The sequence below is a fragment of the Mastigoproctus giganteus genome, chromosome 7 (assembly GCF_048544385.1).
Source record: "Mastigoproctus giganteus isolate SK-2022 chromosome 7, ASM4854438v1, whole genome shotgun sequence".
Taxonomy (NCBI): Eukaryota; Metazoa; Arthropoda; class Arachnida; order Uropygi; family Thelyphonidae; genus Mastigoproctus; species Mastigoproctus giganteus.
This window is the reverse complement of record NC_143581.1, coordinates 179700978-179728347: the sequence shown is the minus strand read 5'-3', so window position 1 is coordinate 179728347 and position 27370 is coordinate 179700978. Positions and strand designations below refer to the sequence as shown.

Below are 27370 nucleotides of genomic sequence, written 5' to 3'. Positions count from 1 at the left end.
TAATCATACCATTCCCTCCAAATGCCTGTCCAGTTCCTCCTTAAATTTATTCAACCTATCAACTTCCACAACGACAGATGGAAGTTTGTTCCAGCAATTAACCACCCGCTGGCTAAAGGCAAATTTCCGCACATCTATTCTACATCTGTCTTTTCTTAATTTGAATTTATGCCCCCTTAGGTTCGTAATCTGAACAAGTGGAAGGATCCCATCAGAATTCAGCGTGCTCAACCCATTCAAGGCCTTATATACCTCAATCAGATCACCGCGCAGGTGCCTAGTCTCCAGCCACTGCAATTTGCAGAACTTAAGCCTCTCTTGGTAAGAGGATCCCTTCATTCCCCTCACCAATCTTGTTGCCCTTCTCTGTACACGCTCAAGTAAATCTACATCCTTCCTAAAATGAGGTCTCCAGACCTGTACGCAGTACTCAAGGCGTGGCCTGACCATTGCCTTATACAGAGGGATAATCACCTCCTTTTCCCTGCTAGCAAAATTCCTGTATATCATTGACAAAACCCCATGACCTGCCCTGGCAGCCTGTCTGCATTGCTCAGAGAACTTCATATCTGACTGCACAATTACTCCCAGGTCTTTTTCATTTTCTACCACTTAAGTGTAGTACCACACAGTTGGTACATTTCTCTGGGGTTACTTTTACCCATATGCAGTACTTTGCATTTGTCAAGGTTAAACTTCAGTTGCCACTTCTTAGCCCATCTGCCCAAATTATCCAGATCCTGTTGCAGTAGCACACTGCCATTACTGTCATTAACAACCCTGCCAACCTTTGTATCATCTGCAAACTTCGACATTAAGCCTGATATACCTTCATCAATATCATTGATAAATATACAAAACAACAGTGGACCCAACACCGAACCCTGTGGGACTCCACTAATAACATTAGTCCAAGAAGAGCAGCACCCATTGATTACCACCCTCTGTCTTCTCGCACTTAACCATCCTTTTATCCATTGTAGCAACTTACCCTTAATACCATTCTGCTCCAATTTGTACAATAGTCTTCCATGCGCAACAGTGTCAAAAGCTTTCCTGAAATCCAAATATATGAAATCAAAATTGTTTTTTGCATCCAGTTCCTTTGTAACCACATCATAATATCCTATCAAATTTGTCAGACAAGACTTTCCCTTAACAAACCCATGCTGTGTCTGAATTATTGCTGCAGTCTTGTCTAGATGATCCTGCAATGCATCTTTAACCAGCGACTCCATTATTTTACCCGGAACAGAAGTTAAACTAACTGGTCTGTAATTACTCGTGTCACCCTTCGATCCCCCTTTGTGAATTGGGGATACATTTGCACATCTCCAGTCCGTGGGAACCTCCCCTGAGTCCAAGGATGCTCTCATAATTATGGCTAAGGGTTTGCTTAGTTGCTTTGCCGCCTCCTTTAATATAACTGGATAGATCCCATCCACCCCAGGTGCTTTTCTTACGTTTAACTTCAACAATTTCTCTTCCACTTTGCTCTCAGTTATTACAATTATTACGTGTACAACTATATCAACTTTTGTGCCCTTAAAAGATGATATCCGCTCTACAACGTCATACAAAGTTCTCTACAAAGTTCTTGAATATAATTACGTGATTTCGACGGTCCAGCTTCTTGATGAGAAGTCTATGTAGAAAGTTGATGTCAATCAAAAGCTTGAGAAGTAGATTTTATTAAACTCTGCATTTTTTTTCATTCTCTATGTTTTTGAACTCATTTTTTTTCAACATGGGAAGCTTCTTAGGTGGCTTTGAAGTGTTTATTCTTGCATACTTCTCTGGATTTTGCTCAGCTGGAGTTTTAGCCATCTTCAAAATACTTTTATAGGAATTTTTACAATTCGATAGTTAGCAAAATCCATTTGAAGGCTAGTATGATGTCATAACGAAAAACTACTGCAAGAAATTATTATTTGTTGAAATTATTGTTTTATTGTTGCATTCTCGAATCAAAATCGTTTAAATTTTTAAATTGTTTGATCAAAACTTACTTACTTACTTACGCTTCTTAGAAAGTTTATGATCAAAATCTTGAGAAGCAGATTTTATTAAAGTCTGCATTTTTTTCGTTCTCCATGTTTTTGAACTCATTCCTTTTCAACACAAGAAGCTTCTTTGGTGGCTTCGAAGCTTTTATTCTTGCATAAAATTACTACCCACTGCTTACTCTACCGAATCAACCTTAGTGACTGATTTAGCGTCATTTAGGAAGTGACATTGTTTCCATATCTTAGTATGACTACTGAATCAACTACTTACACTATCAAATCGGCATTGCTGACCGAGTCAGCATTGTTAATGCCATTTAGGAAGTGACATAAATTGCATCGTTTCCCCAAAAAAAATTTAGTTACCAATGAATTGCATCATTTCTGTTACCGTAAGAAAATTTTGTTACCAACTGATTTTACTCTAGTGCTGCCATAGATGTTTTCACATCAAAAGGCAACACAGGTTTTGAGGACAAGTGGAGGAATACTATCGGGAACTGTAGCTTTCTTAGCATCAATATTGTTCAAATTCTTTTTGACATCTTTTTGACAGCAAACCACAGGAGGCAAACCAATGGAGTGTACTGGGAATTGTAGGAGGTGTTTTATTAAGATCATCAAAACATGAGTTGGAAGAAAAGTATGATGCTAGCAGGTCAGCTTTATCTTTGGCTGAAGTGGAAATAGAACCATCTGTTTTGACAGGGATGGGCAAAGGTTGGAGCCAATAGCTTTGGCAAGACATCAGAATTCTCGATTTCCATTTGGACAAGAAGAAAGTTTAATACTCTTAGCCTGTTCGAAATCTGGTTTGGATTGATTAATAACTTATTTACAATTGTGATCTTTGGTGCATGCAGAAAATGAACCTGTAGATTTGGATATATAACAATCTTATCTTAAAGGACCAGATTTTGAGGTGGAGTGTGGAATAAAGGATTTCATCCCTTCATGAATAATATCACTGACGTGATATCAGCAAACTTTGACATCAGAAGATATGAAACAGTAATCTGACAGAGGAAAAGAAGAAAATAAATCTTGCAGATCATCCCATTTTGCATTCTTGTAATGCCAAACAACACAAGTTTGAAAATGGCCATGAGAGAAAGGCTCCATTGGAGAAGAGACCATCACCAAGTTGTGATCTGAGGTGCCTAGAGGACCACATCACCTTGACTGTGTACTTAGAAGGGGACTTGTTTGTGAGAAAAAGGTCAAGCATGTTGGTTGTGTGGTTAGGATTGTCTGGTAATTTGGTAGGTAGATAAAAAATAAGTTGGAGGTCATTAGTAATTGCAAAAGCCTCAGAATCTCGACCAACTTGGTCTGTGTGACTAGAAAATGAAAGCCCAGCTGGAGTTGTGAACATTAAAATCACCAAGGGAAATTACCTCATTGTTAGGAAAGTTAGACTGAAGAAAATAAAGTTTCAAAGAGTTCAAAGTGATTAGTGGAGTTGGGAGAATGATAGATGCAACAGATGAATTTGACAGAATGAAGTAGAAAGATTTTAAGCCAGAAAAGATCGAAAAAAGGAGTTTCCAAATTACTAAGTCTCTGAGAGAGAATATCAGACCAGTCATATGCACAAGTACCACCTTTCAAGTGAAAGTAATCATATGGCAAATAATTCAAACAACTGAGATGTGCAGTGGTTGAATCAACCGATAACTGGGATTCTGTGATAAAAAGTACATGGGGTTTGGCAGACTGTAAGTGGAAATGGACATCATTGAAATCTTAACTGAGAGAGAATATCAGACCATATATTTGTGAAATGAACGATTTGTTTGTTTGTTTGGTTTGGTTTTATTGGCGCATTAGCTACTAAGGCTATAATGCGCCAAGACCAGGTAATATATAAAAATTTGAAATGAACGAGGAAGTGTTTGGGAGGTTTAGATCTTTTCACAGATAAGTTTGTTCTATTAGTTTGACAATTCATGGTGTATTCAGTAGTAAGAAAAGGTGGGGAGGACATGCTCTACACGTTTTGGGATATGGAGTACAAGTGGTTAGAATAACCCAGCTCCTCGACATAATGGCCTCAATGATGCCCCCCACGGATATGGAGTACAAGTGGTAAGAATATACCCAGCTCCTCAACATAATGGCCTCAATGATGCCCCCCACGTTTACACTACTTGGTCTCCCTCCTAGTCACTATCTGGCAAAGTAGAGGCAGTGAGATTATATGCTATCTGATCCAGATGCCTCCTAAAGAGCTATCAATAGGTTCAGTCCAGTGGACCATCAAGCGGCTGTCCTGCAAATGCTGTTTTAGAGCTGTGCCTTCAAAGTGTAATTTAGATTGGATCTTACCATGATGTCCATCATAACATCAATCACACTGCATGACGGAAGAGATGCCATAGTTGCTGGAGCTTTGCTCTGGAAACTAAACGTGGGTTCCACCACTTCAAGCCTCTACTAAACAAAGTGGTGATATTGCACCAGTTGATGAGAATCAGTTACCACCTAGTATTGCCAGGTAACACAGAGGGGTAGCATTCCTCCATGTAGTGTGGGTGGCACACCTCACTCCCTGCTTATGTTGGTTTTCACCCAGGTGGTCACTTCCAGTATGCTAAGTGCCATATTTCAGGACTTGCACATGATGGGGACTATACCCAGGGTTACTAATAGTCCCACCACTGTGTTGGTGCAAGCAGAGGATTTGGCTGTCAAAGACTGACTGGATAGGTCTACTAAAAGGAAGATAAAAAAAAAGTGGCTTGATAACATCAAAGAATGGACGGTGGGGGGGGGGACATCTTACAACATATGAACTATTTCACAAAGCAAGAGACAGAGTTGGCTGGAAAATGTTGGTCTCCAATGTTCAAATTGAACACAGAACCTGAAGAAGAAGGTCCACTTGACTTGAGTGTTGCCCAAATTTCAGTTCCATCAGCGTTTTATACTCCCTGGTAGCAAGCCGGCTTGGATACCAGAGAGAATATCTGTGACAACCTCAATGACTAAAAGAGTACTGTTTGGTGATCACTAACCACTCTTCTAGTTTTAACATCATCTGCAAATTTTGACATCACATCCTATTCATCAATGCATTTATAAAAATCAGAAAAAAAACAGTTATCCCAGAATCAATCCTTGGAGGGGGGGGGATCTCACTTCTAATGTTAGACCAGGCTTAAGAGTAACCATTAATCACAACCATCTGCTTCCTTCCTGTTCTGCTGCCACCCTATAATCCATTTTAGAATCTTACCCATGTTCCAGATTATACAGTAATCTCTCACAAGAGACTGAGGCAGATGATTTGTTAAAATCCAAATAAACAGTATTGAAATTATTTCCTACATTCAGCTCAAGAGTGACTCTGTCAAAATATCTAACCAGGTTGGCTAAACATAATATTTCCTGTAGAAAACCATGGTGTGTTTTTCTTCATAATTCCATTTCTATCCAAATGATCCTGTACTGCACTCTTGAACATTGCTTCCGTGATTTTCACGGTGTTGAAGGCAGACTGGCCAGTCTTTAGTTAGCCACTTCACTCTTAGAACCATCTCTCCTAACTATGAAGGATCTTTCATCTGTTAAGATCAATATGAAGTAGATATTCAGTTCATTAGCAACATCAGCTGGGTTATTTAAAACTTTTCCACACCCATTATACAATGTTCTAACCTGATTCATTTTCTTCTTTTTTGTGTGAGGGTTATCCCAAAAGTAATGCACACTACACACATGTTTCTCACTCCATATGCCTGGATGGCCGACATTTATCAGGATAATAATTTGAAGGTTAACCTCAACATTAGTGTGCTTGAAACAGAGTTCCTGCATTGAATGTTTGTGTAAAGGCTTTTAAAAATGGATGTTAATATTGCTTCAGATCAGATTACAATTTCAGATCAAAGATCTTTTGTCAAAATTGAAACATTATATGGTTGAATGATGACACATTTATTAATTGTTGCAAGAAGTGTGTGGTAAGTCAATGGTAGATCATAGCATGATTTCACATTGGTCTCAACAGTTACCAGTTCTGAAGACAAATAATGCTCAGTTAAACTTTGAAAATCTACAAACACTTCAGCAGCCATTATTACCAGCATTTTGGAAGAAGACATGTTTACCTGTGGAGAAATAGCCAACAAATCTGGAATACTGAAATCATCCATTCACTGAGTTTTAATTGAGTTGTTACAGAAACAAAAGGTCACCACTAGATGGGTCCCACATTTTCTGTCAGATGAATAACAAGCAATGCATAAGGAGATAGCGATTCAGTTACTGGCACATTACCAACAAGAAGGTAAAGAGGTTTTAAAATGTGCTGTTTCCATTGATGAGACATAGATATGTGACTTAACTTGAACTGATGTCACAATCATGCCCCTCTAAATGTTGCTAGCAACAATCAGAGGTGAAACAAATGGTCATAATGGCCTATGATTATGAGAGCATTATTGCAACTGATCGTGTGCTACTTGGAAGACCAATAATTGGAGACTACTATGTAACATATCTTCATCATAAATTACACCCATAACTTCGTCAGAAGTGGCCACAGATGTTGAAAGCTGGTGCGCTCACACCCCACGACAATGCAAGTCCTCATATCACAGTCTGCACAACTTGTTTTCAGTGATTACAAGTGGGAAGCAGTATATCATCCCACTTATATTTCTGATATGAGTCCTTGCAATCATAATATATTCCCCATGCATGGACAAAGATTTCTGTCATTAGAAGCATTGGGTGCAGCCATGACCCAACGCATCAGACAGCCTAACTTCAGCAGGCACTTAAATACCATTAAAAAAATACCTGAATGTTCGGAAACAGTTATGAGGAGTGAAGGAGATTACATCGAAGGTTATTAATGTAACTTATGTTATAAAATAAATTTATTTTAAATTAATCTCTTTTATGATTACTTTTGGGATACCCCTTGTATTCACACATATGAAAAATTCCTCGTTCCTGTTCTTTGGTATCGTATACAGTGATTTCTAATATGCCTTTGACAATCTCACCTTTTCTCTGGTACTGTCACAGATCAACTTGTAGCTATCATAGGCTTTTGATACTTTTAATTGCCCTGTAACTGTCCCTTGCCATCTTTTTTTGCTCTGTGAGACTGGCCAACTTTGTATTCATCCATGGGCTTGGAAAACCCAGGGTCCTGAGCTGGATATCATCATTCTTCTCTTTCTTGATTTCTTGGTGATTCCTTCTACTTCTCTCTCTCTCTCTCTCTGGGTAATGCAAAAAATTTTTTTTTAATTTTTTTTTTTGGCTGGTGCAGCATAAGCCTCAGGCTTCCTTGCACCATATGGCTAATAATAATAATAATCTCAGCATCCTCTTTTTAATGATATATATATATATATATATATATATATATATATATATATATATATATCATGACTTCTGTGACTGTTGCTTTAAAGGTGTATCATAAGTCTAATGTGTTCACCCTCCCTTTGCTGTTTGTTCAATTGATAGAAGCCATGTAGCTTCTTAAACTGACAGAGTGCCAAGTTGGTGAAATTAAACTCCATGCCTTTACCTTAAAAACCTTCATCTTCCATCTAAGGACTGCATGATCACTTTCCACTAATGGTTCCAGTACTGTGATCCCTATGATGTTGGATAATGATCACATTTGGAATGGTCTAACCTGCTGATGCAAATAAATCATCTAGTTCATTTAAAACTTTTGTCCTCCATTATGAGTTCCCTCCCACTTGCTCCAGTTAATAAGGAGTAAATTGAAATCGCCCATAAAACATTCACACTTGCTCACCCATTTTATCTGCATTTAGAAACATTCATCATGCTCTTCAAACTCCTCTGATTGGTAGCATCCCCCTCCCACCTTCTCTCATTTTACCTTTGCATCCAATCCTTCTCACAGATTCTGTGCTTGTATATACAATTTCTGGATCTGGGAATGCTTTTGTTGTACACAAGCTGCTTTTTATATAAGAAGCATGAACCCTCCTCCCTTTTGTTTTGTCTTTTTTCCTACATGATACATACCATAGTGGAAATTGTCATCCTTTATTTCTGGTTGACACCATTATCTCTATTATATATATATTTTCTGTTTATACTCCAGCACGACAACCAAGTCAGTAGAGTTTACAATAAATCGGCAATACAAATATTTATCGTATTTAGCAGTCACGGGCTTGAACCCCAGTCCACTCAAGGAGCGCATACTATGCACTCTCACTCCTGACCACTGGTCTACATCAGGCCTATGTCGGTGTTAGTTAATTTTGTTTTCCTAAAAGTAATTTTTCATTTTGTCAAAACGTTGCTACTCTTGGCACATATTGCCAATATTGGCTATTGTAGCAACAAAAAAGAACTTTTGAGATGTGTTCAAACATTACTTTGATCATCAGATACTTACATATCTGTATTACCTCTACCCCCAACCCGCTAATTAGCAGTTCCCCAAACTTTTAAGGTATCCTCAAAGGTATTGGTAAAAACCCTTGCACCACCTTTATGTATTTTGTCTTTGCCAAATAGATTCCTTCCGCTTCATTTTTTTTTTTTTTTATGAAAATCCCAAACACAAGAAGTATTAGAACCTTAGAATCAAAGAAGACATTTGTTGACATTAGACTTGAACTTCTGTAGACTGTGATTTTCAGGAAATACGTATGAAGGAAGGTTGTTCCGGAAAACAGCAGTTGAATGAATAAAGAAGGAAGATGAAAAGTTGGTTGTGTGAGTTTGAAGTAGGACAATACATGGATGTTGGCTAGTGGCGGCCTGTGTTCAGACTGTTTTGAAAGAGAGAGCGGGAATTATAGAAGCCAATTCAGAAGAACAGTGCCCACAGATGTATCTGCAGAAATGGCATGCAGCAGAAACAGTACGTCTATGAGACAATGAGTGGAGAGACTCTGTTAGAGAGGAGTCATTAATTAACCTAACTGCCCTCTTCTGAATGGAATCTAGAAGCCTGAGAGAGGTTTTGGGGGCACTGCCCCAGATGTGGGAACAATATTCCATGGTAGGACGGATTTGCGATTTTTACAGAATGAACAGCTGTTTGGAAGAAAAGTAAAGGCGAGAGGTAAAGAGAAAACCAAGTTTTTTAGATGCAGAGAAAACAATATTTGTAATGTGCTTGTGCCGAGAGAGATTAGGTCAGGGTAATCCCCAAAAGAGATATATCATTTTGCCTAGAAATCGGAGTGTCACCAAAGATAAACATAGGAGCAGAAGAATCCTTTTTGCAAAATATAAGACAAGACTGAGATTTAGAAGGATTGAAATCAACTAAGTTGTCTTTGCCCCACTGGAGAATTACCTGGAGTTCGGCATTTAAGGAATTGGTAGCGGATATTCAAGAAGTTGAAGCTGATTGGGCAGGGCAAGGTTCCTCAAAATGGAAAGTGGAATGCAATGTGCTATCATCAGCAAAACTATGGATAGGATTTTCAGTAAATGGAAGAAGGTCATTAATATACAAGAGGAAAAGAGTGGGGGAAAGAACTGAACCTTAGGGGACACAAGCATTAGTGGAGAAGTTAAAACACAGAGAGCCATCTACCATCATCCTCAGTGAGCGGTCAGAGAGAAAACTGGATAACCAATTCCAAAAAACAGTTGGCAAACCATAAGATGGAAGCATCTTATGCTCTAAAAATCCTGTCATCGGTGAAGACAGGATATTAGAGCTGGAAAAGGAATTAGAAAATGTGAATTGGAATATCATCGGTTTGGCTGAAACAAGAAGAAGAAATTAATCACTTATAAGTTTATCAAGTGGAAATCTGCTGTGCACCAATAGAAACAGTGAAAGGAGTGAAGGTTGAGTTGGGTTTCTGGTCCATAAAGATTTTAAAAACAACATTTTGGAATTCAAAAGTACATCACCAAGGGTGTTAAGACTAATACTCAAGATTTCTAAGCAGTACAAGCTAAAGGTTATAATGATTTATGCACCAACATCGAGCCATGATGATGAAGAAATGTACACCAAAATTGAGAGGCTTCTAGATGAGCAGAAAACCCACTACACTATTATTATTATGGGGGACTTCAATGCTAAGGTTGAAAAAGACAAAACAGCGCAGAAAGGGGAACTATAGGAAATTTTGGAATTGGTGAAAGAAATGAAAGAGGTGAAAGACTTGTGGAATTTGCAGAATCTCAAGGACTGTCAGTAATGAACACTTTTTTCAAGAAAAGGGTGAACAGAAAGTGGACATGGAAGAGTCCAAATGGATTAACAACTAATGAAATCGACTTCATCCTCGCTAACAGAAGATATATTGTGAATGATGTTACCATCCTGAATAAGGTAAATGTTGGAAGGGATCACAGAATGGTAAGATGTACACTTGATATAAATGTAGGAAAGGAAAGGAAAAAACTGACTCGAGTAAATAATACAAAGGTCTTTGAGATAACAGAAGAGGAGAAAAAGCAGTATGTACTGGAACTTAAGAACAAGTTTGAGCTTCTGCAGACTGCTCAGGACCAAGATATCGACGAGGAATATTACAACTTTCTGGAAGTGATAAAGCCCAAGAAACCTATAGGGAAAAAGAAATCCAAAGAAAAAAAAATTAGTCAAGAAACACTTGTCATGATGAACCGAAGACGACAAATGAAGAGGAAGAAAAACACTGACAGAGAGAAAATTGAGTTATGCAAAGCCATTAGAAAGAGACTCAGAGAGGACGTAAGAAGATTTAACACAAGAAAAGTAGAACAAGCATTAAGGGAAAACAAAGGATTTAAATCAATAGCCATGAGCAGTAATACAGAAAGACAAATGATACTGAAACTGAAGAATAGCAATGGTGTACTTATAAACAGCAGAGAAAGCATAATTCAAATAGCAGAAGACTACTATAGAGAATTATACAAGGAGTGAGGGAATGATGCCAGCAGTGGGGAAGATGGATTGCAAAGTAGCAACACATACGACATACCCGATATTCTTCCTGATGAGGTAGAACGTGCATTGAAGAAAATGAAGATTCAGAAAGCCCCGGGGGAAGATGAAGTTACTGTAGAGTTGTTAAAATTGGGAGGAAGAGACATAACACAAAAATTGGCAAGGCTCTTCGCAAAGTGCATTCATAAAGGTGTGACGCCTAAGCAGTGGAATAATGCAATCATAGTTTTGTTGCATAAGAAAGGAGATAAATCAGAAATTGGAAATTATAGACCAATTAGCTTGTTATCCCATATCTACAAGTTGTTCACAAGGGTCAGTACTAACAGATTAGAAAGAATACTTGATGAGAATCAACCGAAAGAGCAAGCTGGCTTTGGGACAGGATTCTCAACTATGGATCACCTTCACGTAATATCACAGCTAATGAAGAAAGCAAATGAATATAAAACACCATTATGCCTGGCATTTGTGGATTATGAAAAGGCATTTGACTCCATACAGCATAAGGCAATGTTTAGGGCACTGGAAAGACAAGGCATAGATACCCCATATATTATGATTTTGAAGAAAATATATGAGAGTGCTACCTCCTTTATTAGACTATACAAAGACAGTAGGAAATTTAAAATTGAGAAAGGAGTTCGACAAGGAGACACAATATCTCCGAAGCTGTTTACTGCTGCCCTTGAGGAAGCTTTCAGAAGATTAGACTGGTCGCAGAAAGGAGTCAATGTGAATGGAGAGTACCTAAATCATTTATGATTTGCAGATGACATTGTGGTCATTAAGCCACGAACCCAAAAAATTAGAGGAAAATCTTAATCAGTTATGCACAGTTAGTAAGGATTTGGGACTAAAGATGAATATGTCTAAAACAAAAGTAATGATGAAGAAGTATGCCACAGAAAGGGAAATAATGATTGAAGGAACAGTAATTGAAAAGGTGGAGTCATATACTTATCTGGGACAAGTTATTAGCTGTAATAATTATAAATGGCTAGAAGTCAAGAGAATAATAAATTTTGGATGGATAGCATTCAGGAAATATAGTCACATACTGAAGAGCAATATCCCAGTTTGTCTGAAACGTAAAATAATGAACCAATGTATACTCCCCACCATGACTTATGGAAGTGAAACTTGGGCACTCACCAAAAGAATGGAAGAGAAGCTGAGAACTACACAGTGAAGAATGGAACGAATTATATTGGGAATCAGACTGTTAGATAAGAAGAGAAACACATGGATTGGGCAGCAAACTCAAGTAAAGGACATTCTTATCAAAACTAAAGATCTAAAATGGTCTTGGGCAGGACACATAGCTCGAAGACATGATGACAGATGGACTAAGAAAATAACAGAATGGTATCCAAGAGGAGCTAGAAGAAAACCTGGAAGACAAAGGCGGAGATGGATAGATGAAATTCATGAGTTTGTGGGTAGTAAATGGATGGCCAGTGCTCAAAACAGAAGGAACTGGAAAGTTGCTGGAGAGGCCTTCATCCTGCAGTGGATTGAAAATGGCTGATGATGATGATGAAGATGGAAGCTTGTTTAGAAGACCTTTATGCCAAACATGATCGAAAGCCTTTGAGATGTCAAGAGCAACTGCTTATGTTTCCCGAACTTTTCCATTGAATTTGTCCATAAATGGGTAACATAAGCCAGAATATCACCAGTGGATTGACACTGACGGAATCCATACTAGGAATCGTTGATCCTTTGGAAGGTTTCTAGGTAGGTTAAGAGTTGGCCGTTAATTGATTTCTCCATTACTTTAAAAAGAGTAGAAGTAATTGCAATGGGATGATAATTGAATGGGAGGGATTTGTCACCCTTTTTAGGAACTGGCTGGATATCAGCAAATTTCCAAGCAGAAGGACAAACACCTTTGGAATAAGAAAGTGAAAAAAGGCAGCAAAGAACAGGAGTAAGTTCAGGAGTACAGGTTTTGAGAACAAGTAATTGCAATGGGATGATAATTGAATGGGAGGGATTTGTCACCCTTTTTAGGAACTGGCTGGATATCAGCAAATTTCCAAGCAGAAGGACAAACACCTTTGGAATAAGAAAGTGAAAAAAGGCGGCAAAGAACAGGAGTAAGTTCAGGAGTACAGGTTTTGAGAACAAGTGGAGAAATACCATCAGGCCCTGGAGCTTTCTTAGCATCAAGATTCGTCAAAATCCTTCTAACATCCTTTTGACGAAGACGAAGGAGGCATTGAATGGAGTGTGCTAGGAATGGTGGGAGGTGTTTTACTATTATCATTAATACGTGAGTTGGAAGAAAAATGGGATGCTAGCAGGTCAGCTTTATCCTTGGTCGAAGTGACAACAGAACAATCTGGTTTTGACAGAAGTGGGAGCAGAGATGGGCAAAAGTTGCGGCCAATAGCTTAGGCAAGAGACCAGAATGCTTGGCTACCATTTGGGCAAGAAGCAAATTTTCTACTCTTAACCTGTTCAAAATCTAGTTTGGACTGATTAATAACTACTTTACAATTGTTGTAGGCGCCTCCGTAGCCAGGTGGGCAGGAGCAGCAGTGCATAGCACACGCTTCTTGATTAGACCGGGGTTCGAGCCCGTCACCACCAAATACGGAGAATTCGGAAAGGTCAGGGAATGACCACCGCATATCCCAGAGCAATATGGCCTTAGTTGCTAATGCTCCTAAAAACCCAACAACAACAACAATTGTTGTGAGCTTTGGTGAGGCAGAAAATGAAACTGAAGAATTGGAAACAAGCCAATTACAATATGCAATGTTCTTCTCTTTTCTCTTGAACAGCCTTAGCACAATTATTGGAAAACCAAGGTTTAGATAAAGGACGAGATGTTAAAGTGGAGTGTGGAATAAAGGATTCCATTCCTACAAAAATAGTTTCACTGACGCGATCTGAGCAAGCGTTGACATCAGAAGTTTTGAAATAGTAATCGGACCAAGAAAAAGAAGAAAAGAAATCTCGCAGGTTATCCCATTTTGCATTCTTGTAATGCCAAACAACACGAGGTTGGTAATAGCCATGAGATAAAGGCTCCATTGGAGAAGAGACAATCATCAAGTTGTGATCTGAAGTGCCTAGAGGACCTCTCACTTTGACCGTGTACTTTGAAGGGTTGTTTGTGAGAAAAAGATCAAGTGTGTTTGCTGTATGATTAGGATTGTCCGGTATTCTTGTAGGTAAATGAACAATCTGTGCAAAGTTATTTGTAATTGCAAAAGCCTCAGCATCTCAACCAGCTGGGTTGGTGTGACTAGAAAATGGAAGTCAGCTGGAGTTGTGAACATTAAAATCACCAAGGAAAATTACCTCACTGTTAGGAAAGTTGGACTCGAGAAAGTCAAGTTGCAAAGAGCTCCAAGTGATTAGTGGAGTTGGGAGAACGGTAGAGACAACAGATGAATTTGACACAATGAAGTAGAGAGATTTTAAGCCAAAGAAGATCGAAAAGAGGAGATTCCAAATTACCAAGTCTCTGACAGGGAATATCAGAACGGACATATGCACAAGTACCGCCTTTGAGGCATAAGGAATCATACAGTGAATAATTTGGGCAACTGAGATGAGCAGTAGTTGAATCAACCAATAACTGAGATTCTGTCAGAAAAAGTACATGGGGTTTGGCAGACTGCAAGTGGAAATGGACGTCGTTGAGATTAGAATTGAGACCACGTATATTTGTGAAATGAACTAGGAAGTGTTTGAGAGGTTTAGATCTTTTCGCAGATAAGCTTACTGTATTAGTTTAAACAATTCATGATGTATTCAATAGTAAGAAAAAGTGGAGGGGACATGCTGTATGAAGTAATGAAATTTTTGGATATGTGTGTACACATGGCAACAATATACCCAGATCCTTGACAAAACATGGCCTCGACAATGCCCCCCACATACACACTACTCAGACTCCCTCCAGTCGCTATCTGGCAGAGTAGAGGTAGCAAGATTATACACTTGCTGATGCGGAAGCCTCCTAAAGAGTTACCAATAGGTTTGGTCCGGTGTACTAACTAGCGGCCAGCCTGCGAACACCGTTTTAGAGCTGTACCCTCAAAATGTAAGGAAGATTGGATCTTGCCGTGATGTTCATCATAACCTCAAAAGTCGTCAGTCATACTGCATGATGGAAGAGATGGGGAAGGGTTGATCAGAACTTAGCTCTGGCAGCTAAACATGGGTTCTACCACTTCAAGCCTTCAATAAGCAAAGTGGTGGTGTTGCACTTGTTGATGAGAGTCATCTACCACCTAGTATTGCCTGGTATTACAGAGGGGCGGCATTCCTCCATGTGGTGTGGGCGCCACACCTTGACCCCTGCTTACGTTGGTTCACACCTGGGTTGTCACTCACAGTGTACTTGCACATAGGGGTTATACCCAGGAATACTAACAGTCCCACGATTTCGTGAAGGTGCAAGCAGAGGATTGGCTATCACAGACTGTCCAGACTTTGCTGAAATTGGGTCCGTTTTACTTGAATGTCACCCGAATATCAGTTTCATCAGCATTTTAGACTCCCAGGTAGCAAGTACAGCTTGCCTGGCATATCTGAGAGAATGTCTGTGAAAACCTCAAGGACCCACATGTGCAGGCCACACTGATAACCCCCTCCCTCCCTCCCAAATCCTTGCAGAATTCCTTCAGTCCCTCAAATATTGAGTTAATCCACAAAGCTTTCAGCATATAATATCTCCTATCGTGTCTGGGAAGAATCTATAGATACAATCCTTCTTACCTAACTCATGGTATTTTGTCAGCATGGTGTCTTTACCTCTTTATATAATGCTCTCTTTACTTCTCCCCCCTTAAAATCTGACAACATATTGGTAACATCATCAATTGTTGGTCCTGGCAGATACACCCTGCTTCTAGGCCACCTCTCTGTATTACAAAAAATGTTAGCCATTTCCTTGACAAGGGAATCTCGTAATTAAACTAAGTCCTCTTGAACCAGAGCAGAATGCACTTGATTATTCTGTTCCAGGCTCCAATTCCGGGATGCATTACCTGGAAGGTTCCTAAGATAGTTGAGTTCCTGATGGGTTCCCAATTATATTTGCTTTTAGGGCAAGAACCCATTTCTTCAGTGACTTAAATTTATTTAGTAATGCACCAAGTTTTAATTTTAGATTGGTACATACACTCCTTATATTGGGAATGAAGAAAAGAATCATCAGTTGAGCTTATTATCAACAAGATCATAGTCTAAATACATGTCACAAGCTATGCAGGAATAACCAAGGGCCATTTCTACCTGAGTCATATCCTTGGACAAAGTATTCTTTTAGCAACCACTATTAAGGTAAGAATTAAACTAATAAAATATTACAAAATTAACTTTACAGAATTTAAATCAACTACATATTATAGCAATTAAACAGTTGCCAAAACTTTATCTTAGCATATTTATTGAAAAACCAAAGTATAGATAAAGGATGAGATTTTAAGGTGGAGTGAGGAATAAAGGATATCATCCCTACAAGAATAAGAATAATTTCACCGACATGATCAAAGCAAATTTCAGTGACATCAGAAGATTTGAAACAGTAATCCAACTAGGGGAAAGAAGGATAGAAACCTTTCAGGTGAGAAAGGCCTCATCGGGAAGAGACCATCACCAAGGTGTGATCTCAGGTGCATGGAGGAGCACTCACCTTGACCATGTACTTTGATGGGTTTGAGAAAGAGATCGGTGTATTGGGTATGTGGTTAGGGGTGAATTTTTTACCACCTACCCTTAACCCATCCATGGTACTAACCTAACTTCTTTCAATAAAAACTGTTTTATTGAAAGTTGCAAGACAGTTTTTGTTGTATTCGACAATTTGGTGTACAGCAATTTGTTGTATGCACAGTTTGGTGCATAACAGTTTGTTGTATGTGACATTTCAGTGTATGAAAAAATTTGGTGAATGACATTTCACTAAATGTGACAATTTGGTGAAAGACAGTTGGTGGCTTTGACAATTCGGTGAGTACAGCAATTTGGTATAAGCACAGTTTGGTGGGTATGACAATTTGGTGTATGCACATCAATTCAATGTATCACACAGAGATCAGATATTAACAAAATCAATGAAGTAAAAGGTTTAGGAAACAAAAGAAATTTTGGCAACTTAGAAAGGAGGAATGACTGCAGAAATTTAGAAAAAAAGAAAATAATATATTTTTTATCCATTTATTTTGTATAAAAGGATTCACATTGATCCTTCTCATAAGCAGGTTGGAAAGTGAGTATATGTCTATTACAGCATGAGTCCATCCATACTGTAACACCTTTAATCCAGATAAGATTTTTTATTAATTTTTTTAACATACCTACTCATTTGAATCCTATGCTTTTCCAGGAGCATGAATTGGTTGAGGGTTGGGAAGATAGAAGAAAATTACGGGTGCAGAAACCAGGTGAAAGGAACAGAAATGAAGATCGGGTAGCATTATGATTAGGATCCATGCTGTGTGGAAAATGAAGTGGTTCAAATCCCATCACAAAGGAGAAATTTTTATGGGTAGGTGCTTGATTTCCTCCCCACTTGGTAACTCGGGTTTTTTTATGAAGCAAACAAGGCAAACAGACAATACAATATATGCAGTTCACAGGAATTATATACAGATTCTTGTGACCTTAGCTGTTTGGCTCAAAATTAAACAATCTTTTAACTACCATCCTCCATGCTAAGTGTCTTTTGGCATACCATCCCTTAGTCAGGAGCATCGAAAACTACCATGGGCCTTGGTGAAAACACTTCACCGGGCCAGAGTACTTTTCCCTGTGGGGGTCTCGAAGTCCAATTCCGACTGCTACACAATCTGCAAGGAAGCTTACCACCTACCCTTAACCCACCATGGTACTAACCTAACTTCTTTCAATAAAAACTGTTTTATTGAAAGTTGCAAACTGAACATCAGAATATGAACATTACCCAGCTAGCATCCATTAATGATCTCTACTTTTGGTCTCTGGAACAAACTCTCCCCTTCTATGCGTGTATTTTTTAAAAAATGCAACTTACAGAAGTGAAAGTAAAGTGCAAATAAGGTTCTCTTGTATCAGAATCTTTAACCCATCCATGGCACTTTTTTATAAGATTTTCTAAAAAAAAAAGTAATATGTGCATTAAAAAAACAAAGGTGGATAGTATGCTCAATCAAAAATATAAACTATCAAGAATAGTATTGTGATCATTCAATTTACCATTTACAGTACAGCATGTTAAAAGTTTTCATTTTCTGTCTTGTTTTGCCAAAAACCGAATCCTCCCACAGAATTCACTGAATTGTCATATTCATCAAATTGTCATAGTTAGCAGCCATTTGTCTTTCACCAATTTGTCACATACAGTGAAATCTCATTTGCCAAATTTTCTCATGCACTGAATTGTCACATACAGTGAATTATATTATCATACTTGAACTGTCATACAGCAAATTGTCTTGTAACAAATTGACATGATCCCATGGTTAGGACTATCTGGTATTCTGATAGGTAAATGAACAAGCTGTGTGAGATCATTAGTTTTCTACTCTTAGTCTGTTTAAAATTTAATTTAAAATCTCCTATTATAGGAAAATCTGATTTACAGCCCACTCTTTTTCTCTGTACAGCTGTTCATTATGCTCATCACAGCCATTGGGCCTATGACACACTACTACTCTCATTTTTGTTTTACAATGTTCTTTCTGTACATACTGTACTCCACATATTCAAATTCTGCATCCTTTGAGTGACACCATATCTCCAATATCTTTACAACGTCCATTTTCAATGACTTAACCATACTTCAAATTAATCAAATTTATTTGCTATGCTCCTATGATTAGTGAGCTTAGTGCACCAGTTTTTATACTTAGTAACCTTAACGCAGCCCATGCATTAGCTTGTTCCATGAGGACTCCAGCAGGCCTTGAAATATTATCATTTCTGATAATGATACTAACAGAAATAGTGTACAGTTTGTTAAATAAATCTCCTTTTTCTCTTCTGCTGTTGGAAAATATGAATGCTCAATGTATTATTATTTTTAAAATTAATGTCAAATAAAATTTTTCCCCTCACAGATGTTTAAATTAGTGATTAGAGATAAAATAAAATTTTCCACTCCTCAGATGTTTAAATTAGAAATACCCAAGTTTAATTCAGTTGGGGATCTGCTTGTTCTTTGCTCAAGAAGAGGTGGATAAGATAATAACCTATTTATTTATGCAGAAGAAGTGTTGTATCTGGATTTCCTCAAAATAAGATTATTTGCGAAATACATTTATACAGAGTTTATGTATAGTTTCTAAATATTAAAATTCCAGATATTTGAATGTATCAGTTTTTGTGGCCTGAATTATTCTTTCATCGAAAAATAAAATTTTGAAAATAGTACATAAAAAAATATACAATTTTTATATCATAAGATGAAAAAATCATCAGTATTGTTGTATCTACTTTCAGTGTTACTTTTGATATGCATATGTCTCTTGCTATCTTAAGACTTCCAGAGGGTGTCGACTTCGGTCATTACTTTGAAACAAATGAAGGACTTCCTCTTGATATAATGAGTTTTAAAGGAAAATTTGTTAATTCTCTAATGTCAACCACTGTGTGCAATAATGATGGTAATTTTGATTTAATAAATAATTTTCATTATTTTAAATTGCTATAAAAGTAATTTTCTGACCTTAAAACATTAGTATTCATTATTCATTAATGGTACATTTTTTTATAGTGACCTCAAACACAATAAGTTATTGAAACCTGTAGTTCTCTTGTATAATGAATGAGCTGGACCAGGGTATGTCTGCCAGGGGCAAAGGTTGATGACGTTGTAGAGCAGATATCATCTTTTAAGGGCACAAAAGGTGATATAGTTGTACACGTTGGCACTAATGATATTAAGAGTAGGAGACCAGCGGAATTACTTAACAAGTACAGGTCACTGTTGAAAAAAAGCCGTGATGTAGGGTTGAATTTGAAAGTGTCTGCAATTCTGCCCAGACACGATAGGAGGGAGTATATGATGAGAGCCTTGTCGATCAATTCGGCCCTGGAAAGATTGTGCAAGGCTGAAGGGGTAGAATTTTTTTCAGCCTGGACTGTACTTGTTAACAGGAGAGATTGCTTCTACAGGGATGGGATACACTTAAATAGAAAGGGTGCAAGAATATTTGCTGATGCTATCGAGGCAGTGTTAGGTGGGTCGGAAAACTGCTAGCTTGGGGGGAGACAAAGACTAATGGATTAACAGTAGCCATGGGCAGAGGTGAAAGAGATTCTTGCACTGCTTCTATTGGAATGAGCAGAAGCCTGAAAAACAAGATGCAGGATATTTCAGAGACGGCTGGAAGTCATTGCGGTACAAGTAAACACATGGGTTGTGTTAGGGTAGCTAAGAATAGAAACAGGTGCATGTACACTAATGCTAGGAGTTTAGTAAATAAATTTGATGAATTTGAGGTATTACTCAAAACATCAAAGGCAGATATTGTTGGGATATCAGAGACGTGGTGTCACACAGATATAAGGAATGCAGAACTGGAATTTGGAGAGTACAACGTCTACAGAAAGGATAGACAGGATAGGAAGGGAGGAGGGGTTATGCTATTAGTTAAAAAACACATAAAATCCAAGGAAGTGAAGCCAGTTGACATCGCTGGACAGTGCAGTGTTGAGTCAGTTTGGTGTGACATAAGCATAGGTAAATCAAAATTGAGAGTAGGAGTGTGCTATAGGCCTAATGACTCTGATGAGTATAATAAGATACTGTACAGGGAAATAGAGTGGGCCAGTAAATCAGAGAGTCTTATAATGGGGGATTTTAATTTCCCAGATATTGACTGGAATTTGTGGGTTGGTCACTCACACACTAGCAAGGCTTTTGTGGATTTATTGGATGATTGTTTTCTACACCAGCATGTTCGGGAGGCAACTAGAGGGAGTAATACTCTTGATCTGATTATCAGTAGTGATTCTTCATGCATTAGGAATCTGCAGATAAATGAACCACTGGGTGGCAGTGATCACAGTGTGCTGAAGTGGGATTTACTCAAGGAGGTAACTACCATCAGAGGTAAAGGGAAGGGTTTTTGCTTTCGTAAAGGAGACTATGCTGGTCTGAGACAGTATTTAAATTCTATACAGTGGGACCAACTGATGATGTTACCAACAGCAAATTCAAAATGGGAAGCATTCAAGGAACTAATCTTGAAAGCTACCAGGCTTTACATACCAACCAAGAAATATTGTTCAAGGTTCAGGCCTAAATGGTTGTCAGATGAACTAATGAGACATATGGCAGAGAAGAAAAATGCATGGGATACATACAAATTAATGGGTGACGTGGAAGCCTATGATAGATATAAGTTGGTCTGTAACCAAGTCACAAAGGAGATTAGGCAGGCAAAGGCAGATTATGAGAAATCCTTGGCAAAGGATGCAAAGAAAAACAGAAAAGAGTTCTTTACCTATTTAAACTCAAGAAGGAAAGGGATGAATCAGATTGGTCCACTGGGTGTTGATGGTTCAACAGTTGAGGATCCAGCTCAGGTGGCTAACAATCTAAACGAGTATTTTGCATCTACATTCACACATGAGGAGTTATTCAGGAAGGGGAATGTCGTAGGTGAAGTAAACATTGGCAGTGAGCTAGATGATTTTCTAATAACTGAGAGGAAAGTGGAGGAGAAATTGTTGAGGATAAACATAAAAAAGGCACCCGGGGTGGATGGGATCTATCCAGTTATATTAAAGGAGGCAGCAAAGGAAGTAAGCAAACCCCTAGCCATAATTATGAGAGCTTCCTTGGACTCAGGGGAGGTACCCATGGACTGGAGATGTGCAAATGTAACCCCAATTCACAAAGGAGGATCAAAGGCTGACACAAGTAATTATAGACCTGTTAGTTTAACTTCGGTTCCAGGAAAATTAATGGAGGCACTGGTTAAAGAAGCACTGCAGGATCATCTGGACAAGAATTCAGTTATAGCTCAGACACAGCATGGGTTTGTTAAGGGCAGGTCTTGTCTGACCAATTTGATTGGATACTATGATGTAGTCACAAAAGAACTGGATGCAGGGAATAACTTTGATATTATATATTTGGATCTTAGAAAGGCTTTTGATACTGTTGCGCATGGAAGACTGCTGCACAAATTGGAGAAGTGTGGCATTCGAGGCAAATTGCTGCTATGGATAAAGGGATGGTTGAGTGGCAGAAGACAGAGAGTGGTAATCAATGGACACTGCTCAACGTGGACTAATGTTATTAGTGGAGTTCCTCAGGGTTCAGTGTTGGGTCCATTGTTGTTTTCTGTATTTATAAATGATATTGATGATGGTGTATCAGGCTTAATGTCCAAGTTTGCAGACGATACAAAGGTTGGCAGGGTTGTTAAGGACACTACTGATACTATGCTGCTGCAACAGGATCTGGAAAGGTTGAGCAGATGGGCTGAGAGGTGGCAAATGAAGTTTAACATTGACAAATGTAAAGTACTACATATGGGAAACAGTAACCCCAGATCAACGTATCAACTCTGTGGTACTACGCTGACAGTGGTAGAGAATGAAAAGGACCTGGGGGTAATTGTGCAGGCAGATATGAAGTTCTCTGAGCAGTGCAGACGAGCTGCAAGAGTAGCTCATGGTGTCTTGTCAATGATATACAGGAATTTTTCTAGCAGGGACAGGGATGTGATTATTCCCTTGTATAAGGCATTGGGCAGGCCACACCTTGAGTACTGTATACAGGTCTGGAGGCCTCATTTCAAGAAGGATGTAGAGCTGCTGGAACGAGTACAGAGAAGGGCAACAAGATTAGTGAATGGAACAAAGGGTTGCTCTTACGAAGAAAGGCTTAAGTTTTGCAAATTACAGAGCCTGGAGACTAGGCATCGCCGAGGTGATCTGATAGAGGTGTACAAGGCTTTGAATGGCTTGAGCATGCTCAATGCCGATGGAATTCTTCCTCTTGCTCAGAATAATCACCTGAGAGGGCATAAATTCAAATTGAGGAAGGACGGATGTCGGATAGATGTGCGGAAATTCGCCTTTAGCCAGCGGGCAGTTGGTTTGTGGAATAGACTTCCATCGCTTGTTGTTGAAGTTGATAGCCTAAACAAATTTAAGGCTCAGCTGGACAGGTATTTCGAACGAATTGAGGGGTGAAATGGGAGTAGTGGTTGTTTTTTTTTTTTTTTTTTTTTTTTCTTTTTTTTTTGGCTGATGCTGAATAAGCTTGCTTTCTTGCATCATATGCCTCTACTAATGCTAATGCTAATGCTAAGGCTTGGAAAGGCAGAAGCTTATTGATAATAATAATTTTTAGGAAATGCATTGAAAAGAAGCTACTTCCAGAGAAGCAGAGGGAATAAATGAAAAAGAATAATTAGTCACAACAACAAGTCTGAAGTTGAATCGTGAATGAATGCTGGCTAGTAGCTACATGTATTTGATACTTTTGGAAAAAAAGAGTAGAATTTACAGTTACCAATTCAGAATAAAGTGCATTTGGAAACTTCTCTGGAAAAGGCATGCATGGAAACATCTCCAGAAAAGGCATGCTGCAAGAACTGAAGGTCTATGTGGGAGAGAGAGAGTGGGCAAATTTGATTATTTGATTTAACTTAAGAGAGCCATTATTAATTAACCTGACTGCTCTTTTTTTGGGTAGAATCTTCAAGTTTTAGAGTGGTTTTTCAACATTTGAGGAGATATCCAGCTTTTGGAACAGTGTTCACGGTAATGTAGCTTTACAGTTTGTACCGAGTTGCACATGCTCAGAGGAAAAGTAAATTTGGTTTGAGTATCTGCCAAAAAACTAGGCTTTCTGTTGCTCCTAGCATTTGCTTAGGAGCAAAAGGGAAAGTCTCATTTTCTTTTGGCTGCAGTGGAAGAAGTGGTATTTGTAATATGGTTATGCCAAACAGAGTCAGAAGTTAAGGTTTATCCAGGTACATAGATATTCTTGTTTATAAATCTGAGTACTGAAGTTAAGCACAGGACAGCACATTATTTTTACGCAAAATAAGACTGGATTGAGTTTTATAAGGATTAAAGTTAATTAAGTTCTCTCCCTGCCCCACTGTAAAATGTCCAAGAGCTCATTTCCAATCCTTTTGAGGAGTGAGTGTTTTTTTAAATGCATTTGGATTGGGGGGTGGGACTTATAGTAATGGGAATCTATGAATTTCTTCATAGAATTTTGAAAATTTATATAAATGAGAACATTGTACATAAATGCTTTTAAAGATTAATTTGTTCCTATTTAATTGTCCAACATTGGTAGCAAAATTATTCTTCTCAAAAATAATATAAGGATTTAATTTAAACAAAAAATCACAAAAAAAAAAAACTAAACTTGTCATTATTTTATTTTTTTTATTTTTTTTTTTTCGTGCAATAATATCCTCTACAATTGTTATGTATCACTTGATTCAATTTCATTTTCTATATCTAAATTCCAGAGAATTTCCACTTTTAAGCCCAAATCAAACAATTGTTGACAAGTATGAACTCCTCCTCTCTCCTGAATTCAGAGCTAAAAAGTTCCCATGTATTTGTTTCTACAAGAAACAAATTCAAAACTTTGTACTCGAAATCTTCCTTTTGAAAGATTTCGATTCAATTCATATAAATTAACACATTGTAGAACCTTTATGAAACAACCTGGTGAATTTAAATAAAATACCCACCCATGAAAAATGTAAATATATTAGCATTAGCATTAGTAGAGGCATATGATGCAAGAAAGCAAGCTTATGCAGCATCAGCCAAAAAAAAAAAAAAAAAAAAAAACACTTCCATTTTACCCCTCCGTTCGTTTGAAATACCTGTCCAGCTGAGCCTTAAATTTATTTAGGCTATCAACTTCTACAAGGGATGGAAGTCTGTTCCACCAACCAACTACTCGCTGGCTAAAGGCAAATTTCCGGACATCTATATGTATGTCTTCCTAGATACGTTAAGGAACTGGTGATAGGTATTTGAATAGTTGTGACTGTTTGTTCAGTGAACATTTATAAGACTGCAAAATAGTGGGTCATGTAGTGCACTAAAGAGCCCTTATGAATTGGATTTCCATTCTATGTTTGCTACTGAATTCTTGTTACTAAATTTGAACATTCAGTAACAAGAATGCAAGTAACTGAATATATTGAATGAATATCATGAATATATTGAAATTTCTCTTACAAGCCAATGGTACAAAGCTTGTAAATATATGAAATATTGGAAAAGCATATATAATTTCAAAGCCAGGGGTGTTGCTTTGGGGGGGGGGGCAGTAAGGGACATTTGCCACCAGATGCCAGTCTACTGGAATGCCAATTGGAGCTCTCTATTTATTTATGGGTACAAATACAGTATATTGCATTGCCCTTGGGCACCATATAACCTTGCTGTTCAAAACTACCTCTGAGACAAAGAATTGGAATAAACTATTTGTATAGCAATATTTAAAAGTACTGAGACAAAGAATTGGAATAAACTATTTGTATAGCAATATTTAAAAGTACTGAGACAAAGAATTGGAATAAACTATTTGTATAGCAATATTTAAAAGTACTAGAGAAGCAGAAAACTGTTCCAGAAACACAACACTAGAACTCACACCCATGCATCAGACAAGGCAGTGACATCTCCCAGCACTTTCTGCCTTAGGGTATGTCACTGAGAAGGCTATTGTCATATTGTTATAACATAGAATAGCAATCTCTTATTTTGTGTTATAACAATATCATGTATTATTGCAATATAATAGTATATCATCATACACTATTATATCATAATAATACATGATGTAATAGTACATTATATTGAAAAACATCTGGACATCACTGGAACTTTGGAAAAATTAACCGTATCAGCCATCCACATATCACAAATATATATATATTAAAGCAACTGTGTTCACACTAGAAGTAGATAGATTAATCAGATATGAGGATCATTTGAAAAGTTCATGACCTGAGTATGAAGGGTTTATTTGAGGAGTCTGGTAACATGTTACTTTTCAACATAGTTTCCCTTTGAAGTCAATACACTTTTGCCAATGATCTGAAATGCATTGATTCTAGCTGCAAAGAAGGTTTTCTCTTGGGCCTCAAGGAATACATTCTACTGCAGCAATGACTGCAGCAATCTCTGTTGGTGGGGAATTGGATGCCAGCCAGGTATTTTTTTCAAATTTGGAAATAGGTGAAATGGTGCTAGATCTGATAAATATGGGGGATAGTCCAAGCCACACTCATGCAGTGCAACCATGGCAGCAACAGACTTGCAAACAGGTGTGTTGGCCTGGTGGAACATGACTTATTTACTGAGATTTCCTCTGAATTTGGCTTTGAAATTTTCATGCAAATGCCTCACAAGGACTAATATGCCTCTGTGACTGTCTGGCCTTTCTGAAGGTAATTCACTACCAACACTTCATCAATCCCAAAAAAACAGTGGCATCACCTTGCCAGCAGAAGGAACTGACTTGACTTTCTTTGGAGAGGGAGAAGAGCTATGTTTTTGCTGTTTGGACTGCTCCTCTGCCTGAAAGTGTCCTCTCTCTCTACCTGAAAGCTTGTTGTAACTCATGTCTCATCAAAGATGACCATGGATGAGACATAAGAACCTTGCATGGAAATTTGCTGGTTCTGTTTGAAAATTATGCAAATGTTCACTTGACTTGATAAATCTTGTGCATTTTTGACCTGCTGTCAACAACTTTTGGTACCCATCACGCTTACATCGTTTTCATAGCAAGAATCTCTCTTATTATGTGGTACACACATTCAGATGAGATGGCACTAGCAATGTTCCAGACTACCACTCGTCGATCAACCAGATCATGCACACTTTCAACAACTTCTGGAGTGATGGACATTGCAGGTCTTCCACATCATGAGTTATCTTCCAGGCTCTACATCCCTTGTTTAAATTTTGCTGCCCAATTCTTAACCATGGAACAGGAATGGGCATCCTCCCTAGTGTTGTAACCATATCCTTATGAATTACCTTTGGCTTAAGTCCCTTGGCAAAGGTAAAGAAAGCCAACATGAGAACGACGAGAAACGTCGGATAACTTACGCAGAAAATTAGTTTCCTGATACGGCACTCTAGCACTGCTCGCTCTGTAAACAGATGGCAGGTGTTGTCGGTTTGGAGCAAAGTCGAGAAGGATATATTGATTGACAGGTAGGCGTGGCAAACGATGTGCTGATTGGTGTGCAAAAACAACACACGATAACATCAGGTTAGTATCATTTTAGTAGCACTCAGAAGCACTAATGGTAATTTGCCCTAATGAACGCTTTCCATAATGGTGAAAAAAGGTCAGGTTACCTCCACTTGAATCCCCTGGGAGCTTAAACCCCTCCCAAAGTGGAGGGGGTAACCTAACCTTTTTTCTTTAGAATCACAGTCATATTTAGAAATACATTCATAAAAAAATAATTTTTTTTATGACTGTATT

General features: G+C 38.1%; 1 protein-coding gene across 2 annotated transcripts in view; it reads left to right on the top strand.

Moving 5' to 3' along the window:
• The window catches only part of LOC150083367 (solute carrier family 12 member 2-like), a 451471-nt gene that overhangs the window by 302521 nt on the left and 121580 nt on the right, over positions 1-27370 (top strand). For both annotated transcript variants that reach the window (XM_090377993.1, XM_090377992.1), the window contains exon 18: positions 19366-19529. In XM_090377993.1, the coding sequence (XP_090234119.1) occupies positions 19366-19529 (164 nt within the window). The remainder of the gene's footprint in view (positions 1-19365; positions 19530-27370) is intronic.